This window comes from Monodelphis domestica, chromosome 1 (assembly GCF_027887165.1).
Source record: "Monodelphis domestica isolate mMonDom1 chromosome 1, mMonDom1.pri, whole genome shotgun sequence".
In the NCBI taxonomy this organism is placed as follows: Eukaryota; Metazoa; Chordata; class Mammalia; order Didelphimorphia; family Didelphidae; genus Monodelphis; species Monodelphis domestica.
The window spans coordinates 97,783,299-97,803,042 of NC_077227.1; the positions used below are offsets into that span (position 1 = coordinate 97,783,299).

A 19,744-nucleotide genomic window follows, 5' to 3' on the forward strand; every position below is an offset into this window, starting at 1 on the left:
TGTTTTTAATTCATCTATTAGGGCTGTTTACTTACATCTGGCTCACTCACTGGAACTTTTCCATGTATGATTAGCTTGTTATGTGCATTATTTGAAAATCTAGTAAACTGGAAGGAAAAACCCAATGTTTAGTATTTTCCCATGCTTTTCTCAATAGGTAGAAAAGTGCATAGTTATGGGACACATAGAACTGTATTTGAAATGAACCATTCTTTTTTAATAGGTATTATTCATATCAATCAGAGGCTTGTTTTGTGTGCCTAAGGTTTCTTTTCCCTTCCATCAAGGCTTCTTGGGGACTGCAGAGCTTAATGAGGTTTCCTTCCTCTTTGGTCTCTTTCCCAAGAGTGGGATATGAGAACTATTTGGAAGAGTTTCAGGGGAATGAATGACTTTGTCTATGCAAAGTCTTAAATTTTCAAGTGAGAGCATAGAGTGTGGGAGGAAGCCCACTGAACTCATCTCAGAAGCCCCTTTCATGCACTGGAAAGAATTAAGCCTGTGCTAAAAGCTCTAACTATATCCAAGGCTGTATTCACAATAGGGAAAGAAACATGAGTAGTTAGGGCTCATTGCAAATATTTTTCACTTGCAACTTCTGGACTGTATTTTCTTAGCTGACCATGCTCCATTGAGCCCCTCTGAGAATTCTGGATTTTGTTTCAAGCAAAATGTTTTTCTGGTGGAGAACTAAGTGGCAACTTCTCTTAGCACCCAGATTCCATTGACTAAGGTAGCCCAGAATTGTCTCTTCAGATATATTCCTTATGCCTTTTCAGAGAGGCTACTGAACCTGTCCTACCTCTGTTGGGAAGAAGTATCTCTTCATTTTCCATCAAAGACTTCTAAAATTATGAAAAAACATCAACACAGAAAAAAAGCATTTAACTCTTAAATATCAATACTATTTTTTTCATCACAAACATCAGATTTTGACCGGATGATTCTATACTTTTAACAACTCTTGTATGAACATCTTTAGGTTTATATGAATTTTAAACAGAATTTAGCCAGAATTAATCAAGATAAGTATTTGATTAGAAAAGAAATCTTGGCTTAGAATTTGGTAACGGAAGGGCAGGATACCCTCAAAAGCTAAAAACATGAGAACCTTCTTTCTTTAAATAGGAGAAATGAATACATCTGTAGGAAAAATGCACAGAATTGTCAAAATAACACATGAACAACTTAGCTATTCAAGAGACCAAACTTATTTAAATTTTTAAAAAGAAACAACTCTGCTAGTATATTAATCATTTTAGCAAGTCCTTCATCAGTATAAATCCATTCTATATTAAGGAAATTTTGATGTAGTGCTTCTGAAACTAGATCCACGAAGTAGCAGAAAATGTGTGCTTTGAAAGCTCTATTTTCTGTTTATTTTTCACTATCATCTTATACTTACTGTGCTCTATTTTTGTGCCTAGTAATATGTTAAATTTTAGAATAGCCATATTTGCTCAGAGCATCCTTTCATGTGCTAATCTTCAGAGAGGAGGCCTTCACAGCCCCGTGAGTGACATCCAAGAAAGAGTTTGAGAAGCTTTTTTATAACACCAATTTTCACATTGTAATATTTCTCCCAGAAGTCTTATTGTCTCATTTCATACCAGCACTTTATTATAAACATGTAAACAGAGCTTCAGATGATCTGAAACCCAAGAATCTTCTTGTGTAAGCCCCTGTTTATAATGATCCAGTTAAATTCTTTGAATCTCTTTCCTCTTTTGTAAAATGAGAAAACAGGGTGTTGGGACCTCCCAGGTCCCTTTCAGCTCTAAATCTGGGATCCTGTGAATACAAATTAGCCATAGGTATTACAATAGAGATTATCTTTCCATTTATACCAATTTTATTTAAATTTAAATACAACATTAATCTCCATTCCAAGAGGAAGGGCAAGGCGATGAAGTACAATGAAAAGAGCACTGGATAGGTGGGTAATTAGGAGGCCAAGGTCCTGTTCTGGGCCCTATCACTAACCAACTGTCCGGCCAGTGACAAACCACCAACTCTGGTTCCATCTATAAGGTGAGAGCTTAATATTTATCCTTGCATCCTTTGTAAGTTTTTCTGAAATTCACCAGAGATAATTATAGAAAGGGAAGTGCTTCTATTAAAATATCAACTGCTGTTATAATTCATCAACCAACAGCTGAACTAATATTAAACTTTGAGCCTTTCCTATGAATTTTTAATGGGAAAAGCAAAACTTCTTGTTGTGGTCAGGTAGTAAATGCGCCACCTAGTGGTTGAAGGGAGTATAGGTTGGCTTCATCAGTTTCAGGAATATGGCCAGGAGGCAATATGGCACTTGAACCTTATTTCATTACACAGCTAGACTTGGAAAACCTATCCCAAATTATTTCTGCCAGATATAACCCCTTAAACTGAAATTACCTAATTGAAGGCACAGCAAGGCTGCTTCCCAATGTTATCCTGGATCTACCCAGTACAACAATGCCAGGAAAATAGTCATTTTTCAGTGTCTCAAAAAACCACAAAAAACATGCAGAAGAGAATTTTTGTAAACCTTTTAATAAGGGTGAAGGCTTTAATTATAAGCTGGATGAATGGCATAAAGCTGAAGGGAATAATAGATTTAGCTAAAAGGAACTGATTTTGTAATTCTCAATTCTCTTGTATTTATTTAGGCATTTTGATCAAGAGATACTTAAAATGTTACATCCCTAAACTTTCTTGTACTACTAGCCTATACTTAGAATAGATAACTCTGTCGGCTTTTTCATGCCTTCTCACACTTAGTCATTTTCTTTCTATTGGTAACTAGCTAAGGAACACATACGTCGTAATCGGCAGAGTCGGACCTTTTTGGTGGAAAATGTCATAGGAGAGATCTGGTCTGAATTGGAGGAAGGTAGAGTCCTTGAATGTCCTTTACTTTTGCTGGTTTGCTGCTCCTGGCAAAAAAAAAAAATTTATATATATACATATATATTCACATAAGTTTGTTTTGCATTTATAGAAAAAAATAAAAATAAATTGAGATTACAAATTGCCCTTTTATGGGGGTTGGGGGAGGAGGATATGACTTTGCATGCTATAAAAACAAAATAATTCAAGCATTTAAGGGGAAATTGTAATGGACCTGAATTTCTCCAGATAGGATCCAGAGCACCATAGTCCCAGGACAGGACTTTCATGTTATCAAGCACTAAACATTTCAGCTGCATTAACATAGCAGCAAATTTCCTGAACATGTCTGTAAGCTGCCTACAACTCTGCATAATAATAATAATGCTGCACTCTTGTCATTCTTTCTCATTTTTTCTCCCTATGTTCAACCCCTACCATTTGGTAGATAGCATTAAAAACATTCTAATCATGAGTAATCCAAGTTTGAGCTACTAAATCTGAAACCTCTTTCTGCTAAGCATGAATGTTTATGGATTTCTGCTAGTGCCAAGCTCATCCCCTTCAGGGGGCTTCCAAGTGTGTACCGACTGGGATATCCATTTGAAAGAGGGTTGTTTCTCTCTGCAACAGGTGACAGATATGTGGTTGTGGACAGTGGAGGAGGCACAGTGGACCTCACTGTCCATCAGATCAGATTACCTGAAGGACACCTTAAAGAGCTGTACAAGTCAACAGGTAAACTACTACTCAGCAGTGAATTATCTTCTAGAATCTGTTTGCAGCTTTAGCTCCCCTAGGATTGGAATGTTTCTAGCATTTCAAATAAGGTTATTTTCATATGTGGCATTAATAGGAGATTCTTATTTATGAGAAAGCCAGCATGTGGGATGGAGCTCACTGCCAACAGGGATTCCTAAAGTCCATTTTAGAAGAAGTAACTGTCACAGGTTCCATGAACTAGAGCTAGACACTTCTCTGGGACTCGTTAGATTAGAGCATCTCTTAGGTCTCATTTATCTCTAAGTGCTATGAAGTCTATGATTCTAAAGATGTCATTGCTTGAATAAAATATCTAATGGAGCTTCTTGGTAACTTGGAATGTGGATTTCTCTGGGGTCATTTTAAACCCTCTCAACTATTGCAACACTCTCATTGTAATGCTTTCACCTATACCTTTCAGCACCTATGCCAACCAAGGATCACATTCTAGAGAGGGAGTAGTATAAAGTCATAGAATTATAGAATGGGAAGGAATCTATCAATTAAGTGATTTGCCCAAAGAAAGGTTACTTGTGTTCTTGTTATGTTTACACATAGTTAATCTGGGTGTATTCTAAGATCTGCCTTTAAGTGGAGAATAATTCCTAGTAATTTGTAAATCCGAATATTATTCTGGGATTAACTGAAATTTTCTAATTTTTCCAGATTAAAAAAAATTCCCAAGGAGAAAGCATCATTGAAATTTCATGGTCTTTCCTAACTGATTGCCTGACTTGATATTTACTAAAGTTAATGCATTTGGGATCTGTGATTTAAGTACATCACTATAATTAATGAGAGTTATTTTGAGGAAAAAAATTCCCCTGCAATAGAAGTTTTTAACTTTCTTGTGGAGGTCTTAACCCCATTGGGTAGGCTGGTGAAGAGCCATTTTCAGGAAATGCATGAAATAAAATATATGGCATTGCAGGGGAAACCAATTATATTGAAATATAGTTATAAAAATATTTTTAAAAGTTTAAAGACTCAACAACACTTCTACATTGAATAATAACATATAAAATTGTCCCCAATCTTTTAAAATCAGTCTTAGAATTTTAGAATTGAAAGAGAACTTGGAGATCATCTTAGTTGTTGAGGGATGATGATATAACCTTCTTATTAAAGGGGATTCTGGCTTTATTTCATTTTAAAAATGAACCAAAGACAGACTTACTTACCCATGTGAAGTCCTATTGATCACCATTTTCCATAGCAACATCTTGACAGACATCTCTGATTAAGAAGGGCTGAGCCAACAGCCCACAGAACTTATTGCTCACTAAATAATCACTGCCTGGGGCTTTTTTATATTTAGGTGGACCATATGGTTCCTTGGGAGTGGATTATGAATTTGAAAAACTTCTGTGCAAAATATTTGGAGAAGATTTTATCGAACAATTTAAAATTAAACGTCCAGCAGCCTGGGTAGACTTAATGATTGCTTTTGAGTCCCGCAAACGGGCTGCTGCCCCTGACAGAACCAATCCCCTAAATATCAACCTACCCTTCTCCTTCATTGACTACTACAAGAAGTTTCGAGGCCACAGTGTGGAACATGCCTTGAGAAAAAGCAAGTAAGTAAATAAATCATTTCTAGACAGATGTGTAAGTTAGACAATCCATGCTTTAGTGAATGACTATTCAGAATTGGCAGCCTCGGAAGAATCATGGTGGAAATGCAGGTAAGCTACTTATTTCGACTGGGTAAAGCAGGAAAGGGGAAAAGTTAGATGTGCCAAAGAATGATGCCCAGGTGTTACGTCCTATCACCTGTCTGAATCCCCCAACCTTTTATACTACACTGAACTTAGTTCTGGCTGATCCAGGCTTCCCCAAGGCCAAAAAAAAAAATCCCAACGTTTCTAGAAGAAAATTGAGGCAGCTTTCCCCTAACAATTTTCTAGGCTTTTTTTTTTTTTGAGAGTTTCTGTTTCCTAGAAATTTCTGAGTCTATTTACAATAGGCAGGTGGAGGGGTAATGGAGAAAGGGGGTCCTAGTGGTGCAGGATGAACTTACCTAACTGAAAAGGAATAGGCAAGTCAGATTTCATTCCATTTCTTTTAAACTTGCTCTCTGATTTATGATCAGAAACAGAAAAAAAAGACCTATTTATCCTCAATGTGGAAAAAATGTCTTTCCATTTAGAGCTGTCTAATACTAGAATGAGGTACCTTAAGAGGTGGTGTGTTCTCCCCTCCTTGAAAGCCTAATATTACCATTATATCTGACATATTCTTGTGTAAAGATTCCTTTCATAAGTGGGTGGAACTAGGTGGCCACCAAAATCCCTTCCATCTCTTAAATCTGTGACTCTTCAAGGCTCTCGCTTGCTAGTCCATTTATGAGGGTAGATAGACTCTCCATCTTATAGGGTAATTGTGGTCATAAGGGACGTGTTTTTTCATCTTTAGTTATATAAATAAAATTACTAGTTTTTCTATTCACTACCTCTGTGCAGAATGGTGCTAAATATATTTTCCACTAACTGGTACATGTCCTGTGCTTGATTCTGTTTCCCACAAAGAAACCTAAGAAACACGTCTAAGCAACTTTTATATTCTTCTCCCAGAATAATCGATGGTTTTCAACGGTGGGTTTCCCTATGGAACTCCCAATTACAAATTTACTTACAGAGAACAAGAGAGAAGATGGGATTGGGAAACCTAGGAATATTCCTAATTTTTAGAGGAGTAAGTTAGTGAAGGCATTTTGCTTTCATGTAGCAACAAACTCAGTGTAGTCCTTTGAACTTTTGGTGCCTCGTTTGGTTTTGTCATATAGTATGTTGATTAAGAAGAAAATGAGGGAATATATCTTCATAAAGTAAGATAAATATACCTTCACAAATATAAAGTATAACTTCATAAATGCATCTTCATACACTCATTCCATAAAAAGGAATTTTTGAGGATGATTTGCATATGTGTATATTTATGTGTGTGTAAAAAAATATTTATTTGTAAATATCCTGACAGTGGCTCATGCCCCAGAATTGTTATATCTCAAGATCATGTACAGAAAATGTTATAGAAACATATATTTTTATATGTTGTATACACATTTATGATTTCATAATTGTTTTGTACAATGTTGCTATAGTGTGGACTTTGTGAAATGGTCCTCCCAGGGAATGCTAAGGATGAGCCCAGATGCGATGAATGCTCTTTTTAAGCCAACAATTGACAATATCATCGACCATCTCCGTAAGTAACAAATAAGAAGAGCCTCAGTCATTCAGTGCAATGGGAGAGATAAGCATCACATAGGACCTTTAGGAGATCTTAGTGTAGTATAAGGCAGAATGTTGCAATAGATAGGATGCTGAACTCAAGGGGAGGACAAACTGAGTTTAAATTCTACCTCAGGCCCTTATTAGCAGCTAAATCAAGAAAGGCTCCTTATAGGAGGTGACAATTCAGCTGACCTTTGAAGGAGGGTAAGAACTCAGTTGTCCTGGGCTCAAATCTGGCCTTGGGCCCTTCCTAGTTTTTTGACTCTGAACAGATCATTTAACCACCATTGCTTAGCCTTTCCCATTCTTCTGCCTTGGAAACAATACTTAGTATTAATTCCAAGACAGAAGGTAAAGGTTTAATTAAAAAAAAAAAGAATGCTGAGAGGAAGAAATGAGAATGGAGTACATTTAATATTGGGAACAGCTTATATAAAGAAAAAGAGGGAAGAGATCAAATATCTTGCGTGAGGAATAGCAAAAGGGCCAATTTGGTTAAATTGTAGAAAGAAAGTAAGGAATGGAATGGTGTGTAATAAATTTGGAAACCTTTGTTCAAATTCCACATTAGATACTTATTGACTGTGATTGTAGGCAACACATTAAATCTCTGTTTTCTCATTTGTAATTTTTTTTTCTACTTCATAAGTTTATTTTAAATAAAAAAAACTTGGCAATCTTTAAAGTGTGTAAATGTGAGTTATTATTATGTCCTTAAAAAAAAAAACACATTACTTTCTTCCTTAGTAACAATTCTAAGACAGAATGGCAAGGGCTAGACAAAGGGGGAGGGGAGAATAAGTAACTTGCTAGGAAGTGTCTGAGGGCAGATTTGAACCTAGGTCCTCCCAACTCCAGACCTGGCACTCTATCCATAAAGCCAACTAGCTTCCCCTAATTAAGTCCTTATAGTCCATTATATAGAGAATTCTTGATAAAGAGGGAAAACCCTTCTTCCAGGCCCAGTTCTTTCCATGCCTTCCTTGATTTCCCCAAGCTATCAGGTTACTCCCCCTCCTCAAATCTCAGACCACAATATGCAATGTGTTTCTCCTAGTCACTTAAACTTCTTTTAACTCAAATTTTATTTGTGTACATCTCTCATTCCCCTACTTGCTTGTAAAGTCCTTGAGGACAGGGATAGTTTTATTTTCCTCCCTTTTTTTTTTGTATTTTCAGTTCCTAGGAGTCCATAGGGACTGGACTTATAAATTTTTTGGCATGGAGGGAGGCAAAGAGGAAAAAAGCATTTATTAAGCATCTACTAGGCACTATGCTAAGAGCTTTACAAATGTCATCTTTAGACCAACTCAGGGAGGGAGGTTTTATTTTAAGGACAAGGAAAGTGAGGCAAACATTGGTTAAGTGATTTTGCCTTGGGGTCAATCAAGTATATATGTGTATATATATATACGTATATATAAAATCATATATAATTATATAACATTATGAATATATTAGCATTAAAATTAAATTTATATTTAAATTTATTTTTAAAATTATAATTAAAATGAAATATGTTATAAATATATAATATAATAATTTATAACAAAATATTTTGTTTTTACATTTTTAATTTTCTATTCACATAAATTATAAGTATATATTTATATATTATATTTTATTTTGTATAAAATATTTAAAAATAAATTTTATTCTAAATTATTATATATTGTATATTATAATATATATAAAAGGCAAGTACCTGAGACAAGATATGAACTTAGGTCTTTAGAATTCTAGTTCTGGTACCCTGACTGCTGTCCCACCTAGCTGGAAAGATAAAGGTGGAAGGGAGATGCTGGGGAAGTTGGAGAGAACCTTGAATGCTTAACAAAGGAAATTGAACTTTATATAATAGGCAATAAAGACCTTTGACCTTATTTCTTTAAAAAATATGTATTTATTTTATCCTAACTATAGTAAACGCTAAAAGAGACAATTTCCTTATACCAAGTAGAACAAAAGATATATGAAACTAAGTGTTCCGTTATGTATATTCGTTTTCTTTTTAAATTTATTTTTTATCACCTTACTTTAAAAGCTTCCAGGCGTGTCTCTATTTACTTTTTTTATTTATTTTCCATAGCTTGCTTTAAGTTCCAACTAAAATTCCTTAGGCAGTTAGCCTTCCTCAAAGTCTCTTAATTCTAGTGCCTTCCGGAACTCCGTTAATTACTTCCTATTTGTCCTGTATTTAATTGGTTCCCTTATTAGACTTTAAGATCCTTAAAGGCAGGAGCTATCTTCTGCCTCTTTGTATTCCCACGGCTTAACGCAGTGCCTAGTCACATAGTAGGCACTTAATGAATATATATATCTTGAACAAATTAAAAAATAAGAACAATTACATGGCCATTTTCTTTCCTTTTTTTAAAAAAAAAAGTTTGTAAACCTATCACTAGCTCTATTCTTGCCCCAAAATGAGAACAAAAAACACAATCCTTGCGACAATCAAAAAAACAAATCGACATTTACCGTCTTCAGAAATGCCCCTTGAGTGCGTCACCAATCTGTCAGAAGATGTGACCTACACTTACTTCATCGTCAGTCTTCGCGAAGACTGAGCTTATTTCGAGATTTCCCCCTAACTCTAATTCAGGCGTGTTTTTAATAATTGATCAGTTTGCCCGGTTTCCGGTTATTTTCTGCCCATAAGGTTTTCTTATATCTCCTTTATATCTTATTTCCTTTACTCCGGCAACCCCATGACCAAACTCGCTCTCGGTTTCTCTCTTTAAGGCGACCTGTTTGAGAAGCCCGAGGTGTCCGATGTCAAATTTCTTTTCCTGGTTGGCGGCTTTGCGGAAGCCCCGCTCCTGCAGCAGGCGGTGCAGTCAGCCTTCGGGAACAAGTGCCGAATCATCATTCCTCAGGATGTGGGGCTCACCATCCTCAAAGGCGCCGTGCTCTTTGGGTTGGATCCTGCCGTCATCAAGGTGCGACGCTCGCCGCTGACTTACGGAGTGGGAGTCCTGAACCGCTACATTGAAGGAAAGCATCCGCCCGAGAAGTTGTTGGTCAAAGACGGCACAAGATGGTGCACTGACGTCTTTGACAAGTTCATCTCGGTGGACCAGTCGGTGGCTCTGGGAGAAACAGTGAAGCGGAGCTATACTCCGGCCAAGCCCTCTCAGCTGCTCATTCTGATCAACATTTACAGCGCCGAGAAGGATGACGTCAACTTCATCACGGATCCCGGAGTGAAGAAGTGCGGGACCCTGCGTCTGGATCTCACTGGGACCAACGATGTCCCGCTGGTCACTCGGAGGGAGATCCTGACACTCATGCAATTTGGAGACACTGAGATCAAAGCCATGGCCATCGATATTCCCACCTCTAAGAGTGTCAAAGCGGGGATAGATTTCTTAAATTACTAACTCGCACCCTCTGGTCCTCTCACCCCTTTTGCCCCCCCCTCATCTCCCTCTGCCCCCCCCCACCTCCATTCACTTACCCGCCACACTTTGGTTTTGAGGGTTCCATTCTTTCCTTTCCACACTTGCCATCACACTCACTTGAATTTCAGCAGGTTAGACGGGAACAGACAGAACCTAGAAACATTGGGGATTGGGGGGAGGGGGGTGGGTTGGGGTATGTTTTAGTAGGGATTCCGACACCCTAAGATTGTCAGAAAAAGTCTAATCCAGAGAAATGAATAAATTCAAGGACAGTCAGAGAAGGGGAGCTTCTCCCTCAATATTCTCAAATACCCAGAAGTGGTCAAACAGTCCTTCAGAGGATGAAAAAAAAAATTTTTTTTTTTGCAGCATTTGTCTTTTAACAAATCTCATTTGAGCTAAACTAAAGCAGCTTTTTTACAGTATTTTTAGGTTCAAAATGAGATCCCAGACCCCAACAGACACTTTTTTGACTTCTTTTATCATAAATATTTGTGGTTTCTTTTTTTAATTTTGAAGGTCAATATAAAAAGAACTTCAAGTCTAGATGTATTATTATTATTATTTTGGTCATCATGTTTTTTAAGTGGTGCTTAATTGGGAGCTTGGCGTGTTTTAAAACCAGTCAGAGAGGACTGCCTTATACTGTGCACTGATATTACAGTTTCAGTAAAAGATTTTAAATTTCTAGGGAATAGGAAATCTTTAATAAACTGTATACTGATCCAGTAATAATAGCATAGGTAGAGGGAGACCTGGCTAAGCTCTGCAATGATTCAGTAGACAATACTTCATCTGATATAAATGAATGGGGCTAACATGCCCAAATATAATTCAGGTTACACAACTGAGCTCCTGGTAGTACTTCAGACCTATGTAAGTTGAATGTTAATGTTAAATAGTTCCTATTAAAGCCCTGATTCATTTCAGGAGAAGATATCAGTGATGCTTCACAGGTTTAAGTCTAGCACTCTTGAAGTTTTTAACACTTGATAAATAATTAATTTTGGGGGCCAAACTTTCCCATGAAAGTATTGGCTATTCCTTTCTCCATTTAGAGAAGGAATAAAATCAGTGCATAGTGGGCAAAATGTAAGGACTGAAGCTCTCCTTTGAAATGTTTCATCAAATTCTTTAGTTCAAAATGTCTTTCTCCCTTACTAAAGGGGGCTTTCCAAATATATGCATGATGGATTACATAAGACTTGAAAAGAAAGTCTCTCTATAGAATGGGCTTCTGGGTCTCTTTCTGTAGAGGGTTAAAGTTCTTAGAAGCAGGGTATCTAGGGTTTAAAAATTTTTTTTGACCCATGAAGACTTGTTGGAATTGACCTCTGTCTTGCTTGATTTCCACCTTACCTTATTCATAGTACACACAATAAGAAACAAGGAAAGAAAAGAATTGAGTACAAAATAAATATCAGTTGTGTAACTGTCTTGTATATTAGAGATCTGAGATTTAAAAAAAAAAAGATAACCTGTTCCTTCATGATTTTTCCAAAAACACTCTCATGCAAAATCTGACTCTACATCTGACTCTACAAAGCTTTATTTTCTACCTGATGAAATTCATTAAGCTTTAAATTCATAAGGAGTTTCATGAATGAATAGAAAATTTTATTTAAATGCAAGTTAGAACTACAAACCCATTATTATGGCTAATAGGTCTTCTAAGGGATATTTCAAAATTTCATTTAACATTCACATTTCACCCTTGTTTTCACTTTAACATCTCTGCAGAATTCCCTCATAGAATGTGAAACATGAAATACCAGGAATAAATCAAGAATGCTAGTCACATAACTTGCATAAAAATTTCTTATGCAATTACAGAGGTATGCTTGCTAGCATTCTATTTCTTGCTGCCTGCTATGCTTAAAAGGCTAAATATTACAGGTTTTTCTTTGGTGTTGCCAATCAGAGTTTATAAATAAGGAAGACTTTGCAATTTAGTCATGAACAATATAATTTTATGTACATGCAATATTTGAATAATGTAAAGAATCTTTATTTCTACAAGGCTTCTTTCTTGTATAAAAATGCTCTTTGCTTTTTGTTGAATGCATTCTGCTCCGAATTGTTACTGATATCATTTCATTCTGGTTAATGACAGGCTTAAAAAAATAAGTAAGCAATGCACTATTTGTGGAAGGAAGGCTGACCAAAGGAAATAAGATAGATGGTTAGGGCTGAATATAGTTGTGAATGAATTGCACCAAATCAGCACACAGGTCAGAGACAGCAGCAGTCTGCATTCTTTCAAACCCTTCACTATTTCCTTTAAAAAGCAAAAGAAAACTAATCACAGATGACTTCTGACACATACTTGAAAGGTTAGCATTCTGATTTCTTAGGGCAGTCTGATTTTCCATATAAAATAAGGCTGATTTTTAAAACTCCTTGATTCTCCTGGGAAATTTGGATGATTCTTGAATCCTAAGTAAAAAAGACAGAGACCAAAATTCAGTATGTACAAGTGGCATTTTCAGTGTGCCAGCATTTAAAGGAAAGGAAAGAAGGATGGATTGCTCCATCCTTTTTTCATTTTAAAGTGTGTATAAATTATTCAAAAGTAGGATTGCCTTTGAAGGGACCTTTCCCTCTATCCAGACCTCTCTCCTTTTCCTATTGTCAATATTCTCCTACCTTGCATTCAAGATGTCTCTCTTTAAGCCAGGTAGACTAGATCACAAACCCCATGAACTATATAGTGTGGGCAAATGTGATTGAATGGGACCAGAAATTCTACTGGACTCTGGAAATGCAGCCCAATTAGAAAAACTCATTAAGAATTCTCATATATCTAGTAGGCTTAAAAAAATAACCATATTGAAACTTCCTAGAGCTAGATCATTCTACTTTTATAATACATGTTCCAATCTTATAGAAAATTTAAAAAAAGATGCATCTTCTTGACCCACTTCACTGAACTGACCCCCTGACTGTCGTCTGGGAAGCTGAATCATAAGTATCTTGAAGGTAGGGACTGTAGAATTTTCTTTGCAACTTCCCCACTCCGCACACACCAAGCATGAATAAATGTTGAATGAGTAAACAAATAACATTGATAAGAAATAATAAGATGTTTCAACTTGAATGGAAGTTGGCATAAAATGTTCAAGGGAGCTTTGCAGAGTGATGACTATGAGAAAAGACTACAAAGTAGACCCTATCCCTTCACTGTGTAGGTCCAGTTTAGCCATTAAAGGTCCAGGTCCAGATTAGTCTGGCTTATCGTCAGTATGTCAAGGAATGGTATGCACCAATATGAACTGGAGTCCATGTTAATATGGGAAGGCTGAACTTCATGCTGCAAAGACTTAGTGGCTGTGACACGCTGTATGTTCTTGCTAAAAGTGGCTTAAGAGAATGAGTAGAAAGAGTTGTTGAGCATCAGATTGTCAAACTGCTCACCTGCTTGATGTCCTCAACTATATAATAAACTCTCGATCCTTGCGAACCATCACCTCCCTGCACAAGAGAAATGTGAACCTCACTTGGCAGCAGCTCACAACTTGTCAGGACTGTATCTGCAAACTCATGTCTTCACAGGTGTCTAATAAAGCAAAGTAAAACTCTTGATTTTGTATGCCCTCAAATGTGTGTTTATTGCTGGTCCCAGAGCTTTCTAAGTGAGATGAATAATAATAACAGCCATAAATATAATAATAAACTCTATTAACAATATAGTTTGCAAAATGCTTTACAAATTTTTACATTTTATCTTTACAACCACCCTGAGAGGTCAGTGCTAGAATTCTGCTCATTTTCTAGATAAGGAAATTGAGTTTTCTGCCTTGGAATCAAAACTGGGGGGAGGGGGGGTAAGAGTTAAAAAAAGAAAAGGCAATGTTTTGTTTTGATGGGTCGTTTTTGTTGTTTTTTTTTTACATTAAGATCACTTCTTGATCACCTCCCTTGTCACAAAGAATTATAGTTAAGCAAAACAAACTCTACTGGCCATTGCACACTTCAAGGATACCATTCACTCCTGAAAGAAAAGAGGTATGTTTCATTGTCTTTCGGAGTCAGGATTGCTCCTTAGGCAGAGTTCTGATGCCTTTCATTGCTACTTTCTTTCATGGTGTAATCACTGTATATACAGGTGACTAAGTGACTCACTCAGTGTCATATATCCAGAAAGTATCTTTGGATTTGAAGCAGGATTTGAACTCAGATTTTCTGACTCCAGCTCGAGTACTCTATCTGTGAATAGTTTGTAGTATTAACAATTGGCTTCCACTCCAAGATCATATTCAGAAGACGAGATTTTAAGAATATGACTGGTGTTTTGTTTTGTTTTGTTTTAACACTGACATCATAGCTTCCAAGCTTTTATAGCTATATAGAATTGACTTCACAGGTAATCCTATTGCATTCAACATAGACCAAGTTACTTCATCAAAGGTTTTTCTTGCTTTCAGAACATGGTATAGTGGATAAGGTGCTGGGCTTAGAGTTAGCAAGATCTGAGTTCAAATCTTGCCTTTATTATTTAGTGTTAAGGCAAATTACTTAACTCTCTCAGTCTCAAGTTTCCTCATTTTAAAAATGAAAGTGGCCTCTAACTTTAACTCTATCACCTCATGAAAATATAAAGACTTGAAGACTAAATATATATCTGTCCCATCTGCCTTCTGGGGGGGGTGTGTTTTTTTTAAAGTATCTAGAATAATATGTGAAAGTGAATGATAATTTTTTGTAGCCTAAATTAGTCCCCCCCATTCATTTATTATATAAGGAAAGGAGGGAAAATAGCCCAGGGTCTTATTCTTGAATATGCATGACATACTCAATGACAATCTCATGGAGAAATGTGGGCTAGACAAAAAGCACAGGTAGGTGGACTAGACCTAAATAGCCAGATTTAGTGGGTCTATATCAGCTTGGATGAAGCAGTCTAGTGGACTGCCTTACAGGCTCATTCTTTGACCATGTGCATTTTTATCAATGATTCAGAAGGCATCTATGATGAGACTGTCAGATTATCAAATGACATGAAGCTTGGGGACAGTTAACATAATAGACAATGGTCCAGATCTAAAAAGGTCACAATAGGTGGGAATGGTGGGACTGAATTAAACAAGATGCAATTTAATAAAAATAAATAAACATAAAGCCCTACACTTTGGGTTCCAAAACTCAACTTCAAAAATGCAGAAAAAGGAAAGTATGACTGGACAAGAGTGCCCATGAAAAAAGTTCTGGAGATTTTAGTAGAGCATGAAACTCAATATGAATCAAGAGGGTGTCGTGGTAGCCAAAAAACAAGAGATAAAAGTTCTATTAGTCAGGATATATTTATATATGTAATCAATATAGGCACAAAGGGACCATTTAAAAATTCAACTAAAAGTTTATGCTTATGGCCAAAAGTTAGCAGTTTTTGTTAAAGGAAAGATTCTAGAAGTAAATAAAAGGGCTATTCAAGGATGCCCCTTTGTTATTTAACATAGTGCCAGCAATGCTAGAAACAATGAAAGAAGAGAACTAAATTAAAAAGCATAAACATCAAAGAGATAAAACTACTCCTATTTCCTTATGACATGTTGGTTTACTTAGAAAACCCTGAGAATCAACAAATAAACTAAATGATTCCATTAATAGCTCTATTAAAGTAGTATGATTTAAAACAACTTCACAAAAAAATTAAAGCATCTCTACATAATAACAATAATATAGGAGGAAGTTAGAAAGGCATTATATTCAAAGTAATTACCGGATACATAAGGTGTCTGGAAACAAATTACCTAAGCACACTTGGGCATTATAAAAATGAAGTTATATAAAACACTTTAAAGAAATAAGGAATGGAAAATTGGGGAGATATTAATTTTTCATATTTGGGCTGTCACAATATAATAAAAATGGTGATACTTTCTAAATTAACTTCAAATCTAGTGCTTTGACAAATTATTTTATGAAACTGAACAAAATTCAAATGGAAGTACAAAAGAAGTACAAAGTACAGAAGTACAAACCAGTAGGGCAGATATGAAAGAATCAAATATATAATTAAACTAAAAAAATCTCAATAAACCAAAGAACATAAAATATTTGGAGAAGAATTTTCAATTTAACTGGAACTACTGGGAAAGACAATTTGGTAGAAATTTGGTTTAGACCAATATCTTACATTCAGCAGGTCAGTATTCAGTGCTAATAAATATAGGAATAAATCAAGGATGCCCATTACTCAACTATTATTTGACATGGTTCCAGGAATGCCAGAAACAATAATAAAACAAGAGAAGGAAATTAATGGCAAAAAGATCATTAAAGAAACAAAATTATTCCTATTTGGTAATGATATGTTGGCTTTCTTAGAAGACTCTAGGAATCAGCAAATAAACTAAATGATACCAAGTAAACACATTCTCTGAATATTACAGATCACATCATCAAGACATTTGAAGAGTAACATTAAGTACCTTTTTCAGTTATGACTAAGAAGAGAATTTTTAACCAAGTAAGATAAAGAAATGATCACCAAAAAATACAATTGGTAATTTTGAGCACATATAATTGAAAAGTATTTGCCAGAGCAAAATCAATGCAACTAGGAAAATAAGTCTGAGTAGGGAAATGAGACTGATCAGAAGGTAATAGGACCATGGAGTCTTAATGCCTAAAATTGAGGTATTCTGCTTCTATGTATCCCCCTACCACATGTGAGGAGTGTCTTTCTTTGATTGGCTGCATAGCCAGAATAGTCTGTGACTTTAAAACCTTTCAGACTGCTTTCTCCAGAAGTTGAAGATTTTACCCACTGCAGGGGCACCATGCACAGCCCTGGGAAAAAGTGGGGAGGATATTATTTTCCTTGCTCTATCCTTTTAGTCCCCCTGGCTTGAGGATGTTTCTGTTTCTATTCTGATTCATACATCTTTTTCACTTTCAAGTGAGACTTTGGAGCCTGGATTCTAGGCAAGATGCTGTAGCCAGCCAACCTGGCAGAGAAGTCCAGAGAAGCCAGGGTGCCCAAGACTTCAGCCTGAGATGGGCTTTTGATTTAGAAATTGAGGCTGTGCCCTATATGAATATACAGCTAAGCTGTGAACCTGCCATTATGTGAGTGTATATTTTGATTATACCTTTGAAGTATTTCTTTGTAAAAGTAAATCCAGCTGTTAGTGGTTAAATGGAACTGCAGTGCAGGGGAACCACCTCTTTCACATGAGGGTACACTATCCATGGGGCTAGTGCCATTGGCAGAGTATCGGAAAAACCTGGGAGGAAGGAATGAAATGAAATGTAACCTAACTAGCCTTTGGACAGTGGGAGACTAGGACAACCAGTGTTACAAAAATATGTAGGGATACATATGTGACTGATATATAAGTATGATAATAAATTGACTGATAAATATAAATATGGATGGCATAGAACTTCACTCTGATCCCCAAATTCCTCCCACCAAAAGACAAAACAAAAACCAACTTCATTAAATCCTTGCAATGGACTGCTAGATGGCACAGTGGATAGAGTGCTAAACTTAGAATTGGGAATATTCTTCCTGATTTCAAATCTGATCTCAAACATTAACTGTTTGACATTGGGCAAGTCGTTTCACCTGGTTTGCCTCAGTTTCCTTATCTGCAAAATGAGCCAGAAAAGGAAATGGCAAAGCACTTCAGTTATCTTTGCCAAGAAAATTGAAAAAGAGATCATGAAGAGTCTGATATGCCTGCAAAATGACTAAACAAAAATGCTACAGTATATTTTTATCTTAATCAAATACTCCATAAACAGTCTTAATCAATTTATAATTCTGGATCTGGATCACTGTCTAGGGGGCTTTTAATTTGAGAACTCATACTCCTAAGTAGCCTTCCTCTGCCCCTGGGGTTTCTCCCTCTGACTGGAGGGTAGTGACCTCCTCCCAGACCTGAAGGGCACCCAGGCCAGGCATCTCTTTATTTCCCATGAGATTTCACTCCTTTGGACTTCTTGATCATACCCATGTGGCAAGTAGTTTCTTTCTGCCCACCTGTCTTCCCTTTCCTCCTTCATTTTCCTTTCAAGTGTTAGCTTCCCTATTAGAATGTAAGTTCTTTGAGGGCAGGGACTATTTTAATTTTTGCTTGGATTTGTGTTCTCTACACTTAGCACAATTTTTGGAATATTGTAAGTGCTTAAAAAATACTCAACTGAGCAGCCTCCACCAAAATGTAATACTGGGCCAATGAAAAGTCAGATTCTAAAAAGCATTCTATACTTCTCAGTTTAAATGTGGGACCTTTGAAGTCATCCATTTTGCAAATTAAAGGTTAAGCCAATACCAACTTATCATTCCCTATTTAAAGATTTCAGGATCCCTAACTCTAAGTAAAATCATTTATTGAGCACATAAAATCAATGCAAATAATGTAATAATTAGACAAAAAATGGATGCAACCATCTACATATTGCAAAGGGGTTATCTAACTTTCTCCCTTCTTCATATTCCCAGTAATCCTCTACATCCAACATTTTGGGAAAGAAATTTAGGAATTTAGGAACTTCTGCAGTCCAGTGGATCAAACCTTAAGGTTCAGTACTCTAGAGCAGGGATTTCATCAGTCTATGAACTTGAAAGGGGTTAATGCATCTTTATTTTCACTAATATTTGGCTTCCCTTTGTAATTGTATTTTCTGGAATCCACTTAAAGACATTATCCTGGGTTCATGAAGTGCCAGATTGTGAAAAGGGAACATGCATGATACAAGTGTCAGGCTTGGTGAATTGTTGGAACTTCTCTAGATTTAGACTTTGGATTTCTAAGAGGATGTTAATATCCCTACAAAGATTAGAGTCTTCCCTAGGTTATTTGTCATTGCTCTGCTCAGAGATTCTGCTGTATCTCCTTCTGGGAAATGTAGTCCAAGAAGTGTCTCTTCTCCCTTTCAAGTATTTAACGGCTGTAGGAAAATGTATGAGAAATACTTCAGAATAACATATAAATGAATTGCTTTTACGGGATCGTTTCATTGATTATAGTTGTTTTCCCAGTCACTAGCACATAGGAGGAAATGATTAACAAATGCCAGAATTTTGTTTTGTTTTGTTTTGATCATTATTCCACCAACCTTGGTGTCTATCTCAATTCAACCTGTCCCTTCATTCTTAAAGTTAGTAAATTGAAAAGGCTACATTAGAGGTCATCAGTTTTTTGTTTTGTTTTGTAATTTGGAAACAGAAGCACGGTGGCTTCACTGGCAGCATCCCATACAACACAGAGCTTGCAGCTCTCCCATACAAACCAAGCAAGCATCACATCCGGTCTGGTTCCAAAGAACCCAGTGCGCTCCGGGGCTATCCACTGCACCCAGGGATCTGGCCCAGTGTCTGTAAAGCGATGGTGGGGAAGGTGACTGTCCGTCTGCCAATCCTGCCCAGTAACCCCGAATTGCAGGGTGGGCTCAGGACCCACCGAATCCCCACCATTTCAGAGGTGTAGAAGGGCCGCCCTCCCTGAGTGACGGAGCTCG

The 19,744-nt window shown here is 36.6% G+C and overlaps 1 protein-coding gene and 2 long non-coding RNA genes across 4 annotated transcripts in view; 1 reads left to right on the forward strand and 2 right to left on the reverse strand.

Moving 5' to 3' along the window:
- HSPA12A (heat shock protein family A (Hsp70) member 12A) overlaps positions 1-13,855 on the forward strand; it is a 91,751-nt gene extending 77,896 nt beyond the window's left edge. Inside the window, exons 8-12 of one of the 2 annotated variants that reach the window (XM_007478935.3) lie at positions 2,792-2,878; positions 3,508-3,612; positions 4,955-5,213; positions 6,740-6,843; positions 9,615-13,855. In XM_007478935.3, coding sequence (XP_007478997.1) covers positions 2,792-2,878; positions 3,508-3,612; positions 4,955-5,213; positions 6,740-6,843; positions 9,615-10,252 — 1,193 coding nt within the window. In that variant the 3' untranslated portion in view covers positions 10,253-13,855. The remainder of the gene's footprint in view (positions 1-2,791; positions 2,879-3,507; positions 3,613-4,954; positions 5,214-6,739; positions 6,844-9,614) is intronic. The other variant, XM_007478936.3, reaches the window with a different exon arrangement.
- LOC103100667 (uncharacterized) lies at positions 1,840-12,711 on the reverse strand. Its single transcript, XR_008913115.1, has 3 exons — positions 12,600-12,711; positions 10,330-10,426; positions 1,840-2,921 (listed from the first exon to the last, which is right to left on the reverse strand). It is a non-coding gene; the product is annotated as an uncharacterized LOC103100667 (long non-coding RNA).
- Positions 13,856-18,854: 4,999 nt separating the features above from the next.
- LOC103101246 (uncharacterized) lies at positions 18,855-19,740 on the reverse strand. Its single transcript, XR_460331.2, has 2 exons — positions 19,517-19,740; positions 18,855-19,174 (listed from the first exon to the last, which is right to left on the reverse strand). It is a non-coding gene; the product is annotated as an uncharacterized LOC103101246 (long non-coding RNA).
- Between the last annotated feature and the right edge of the window lie 4 nt (positions 19,741-19,744).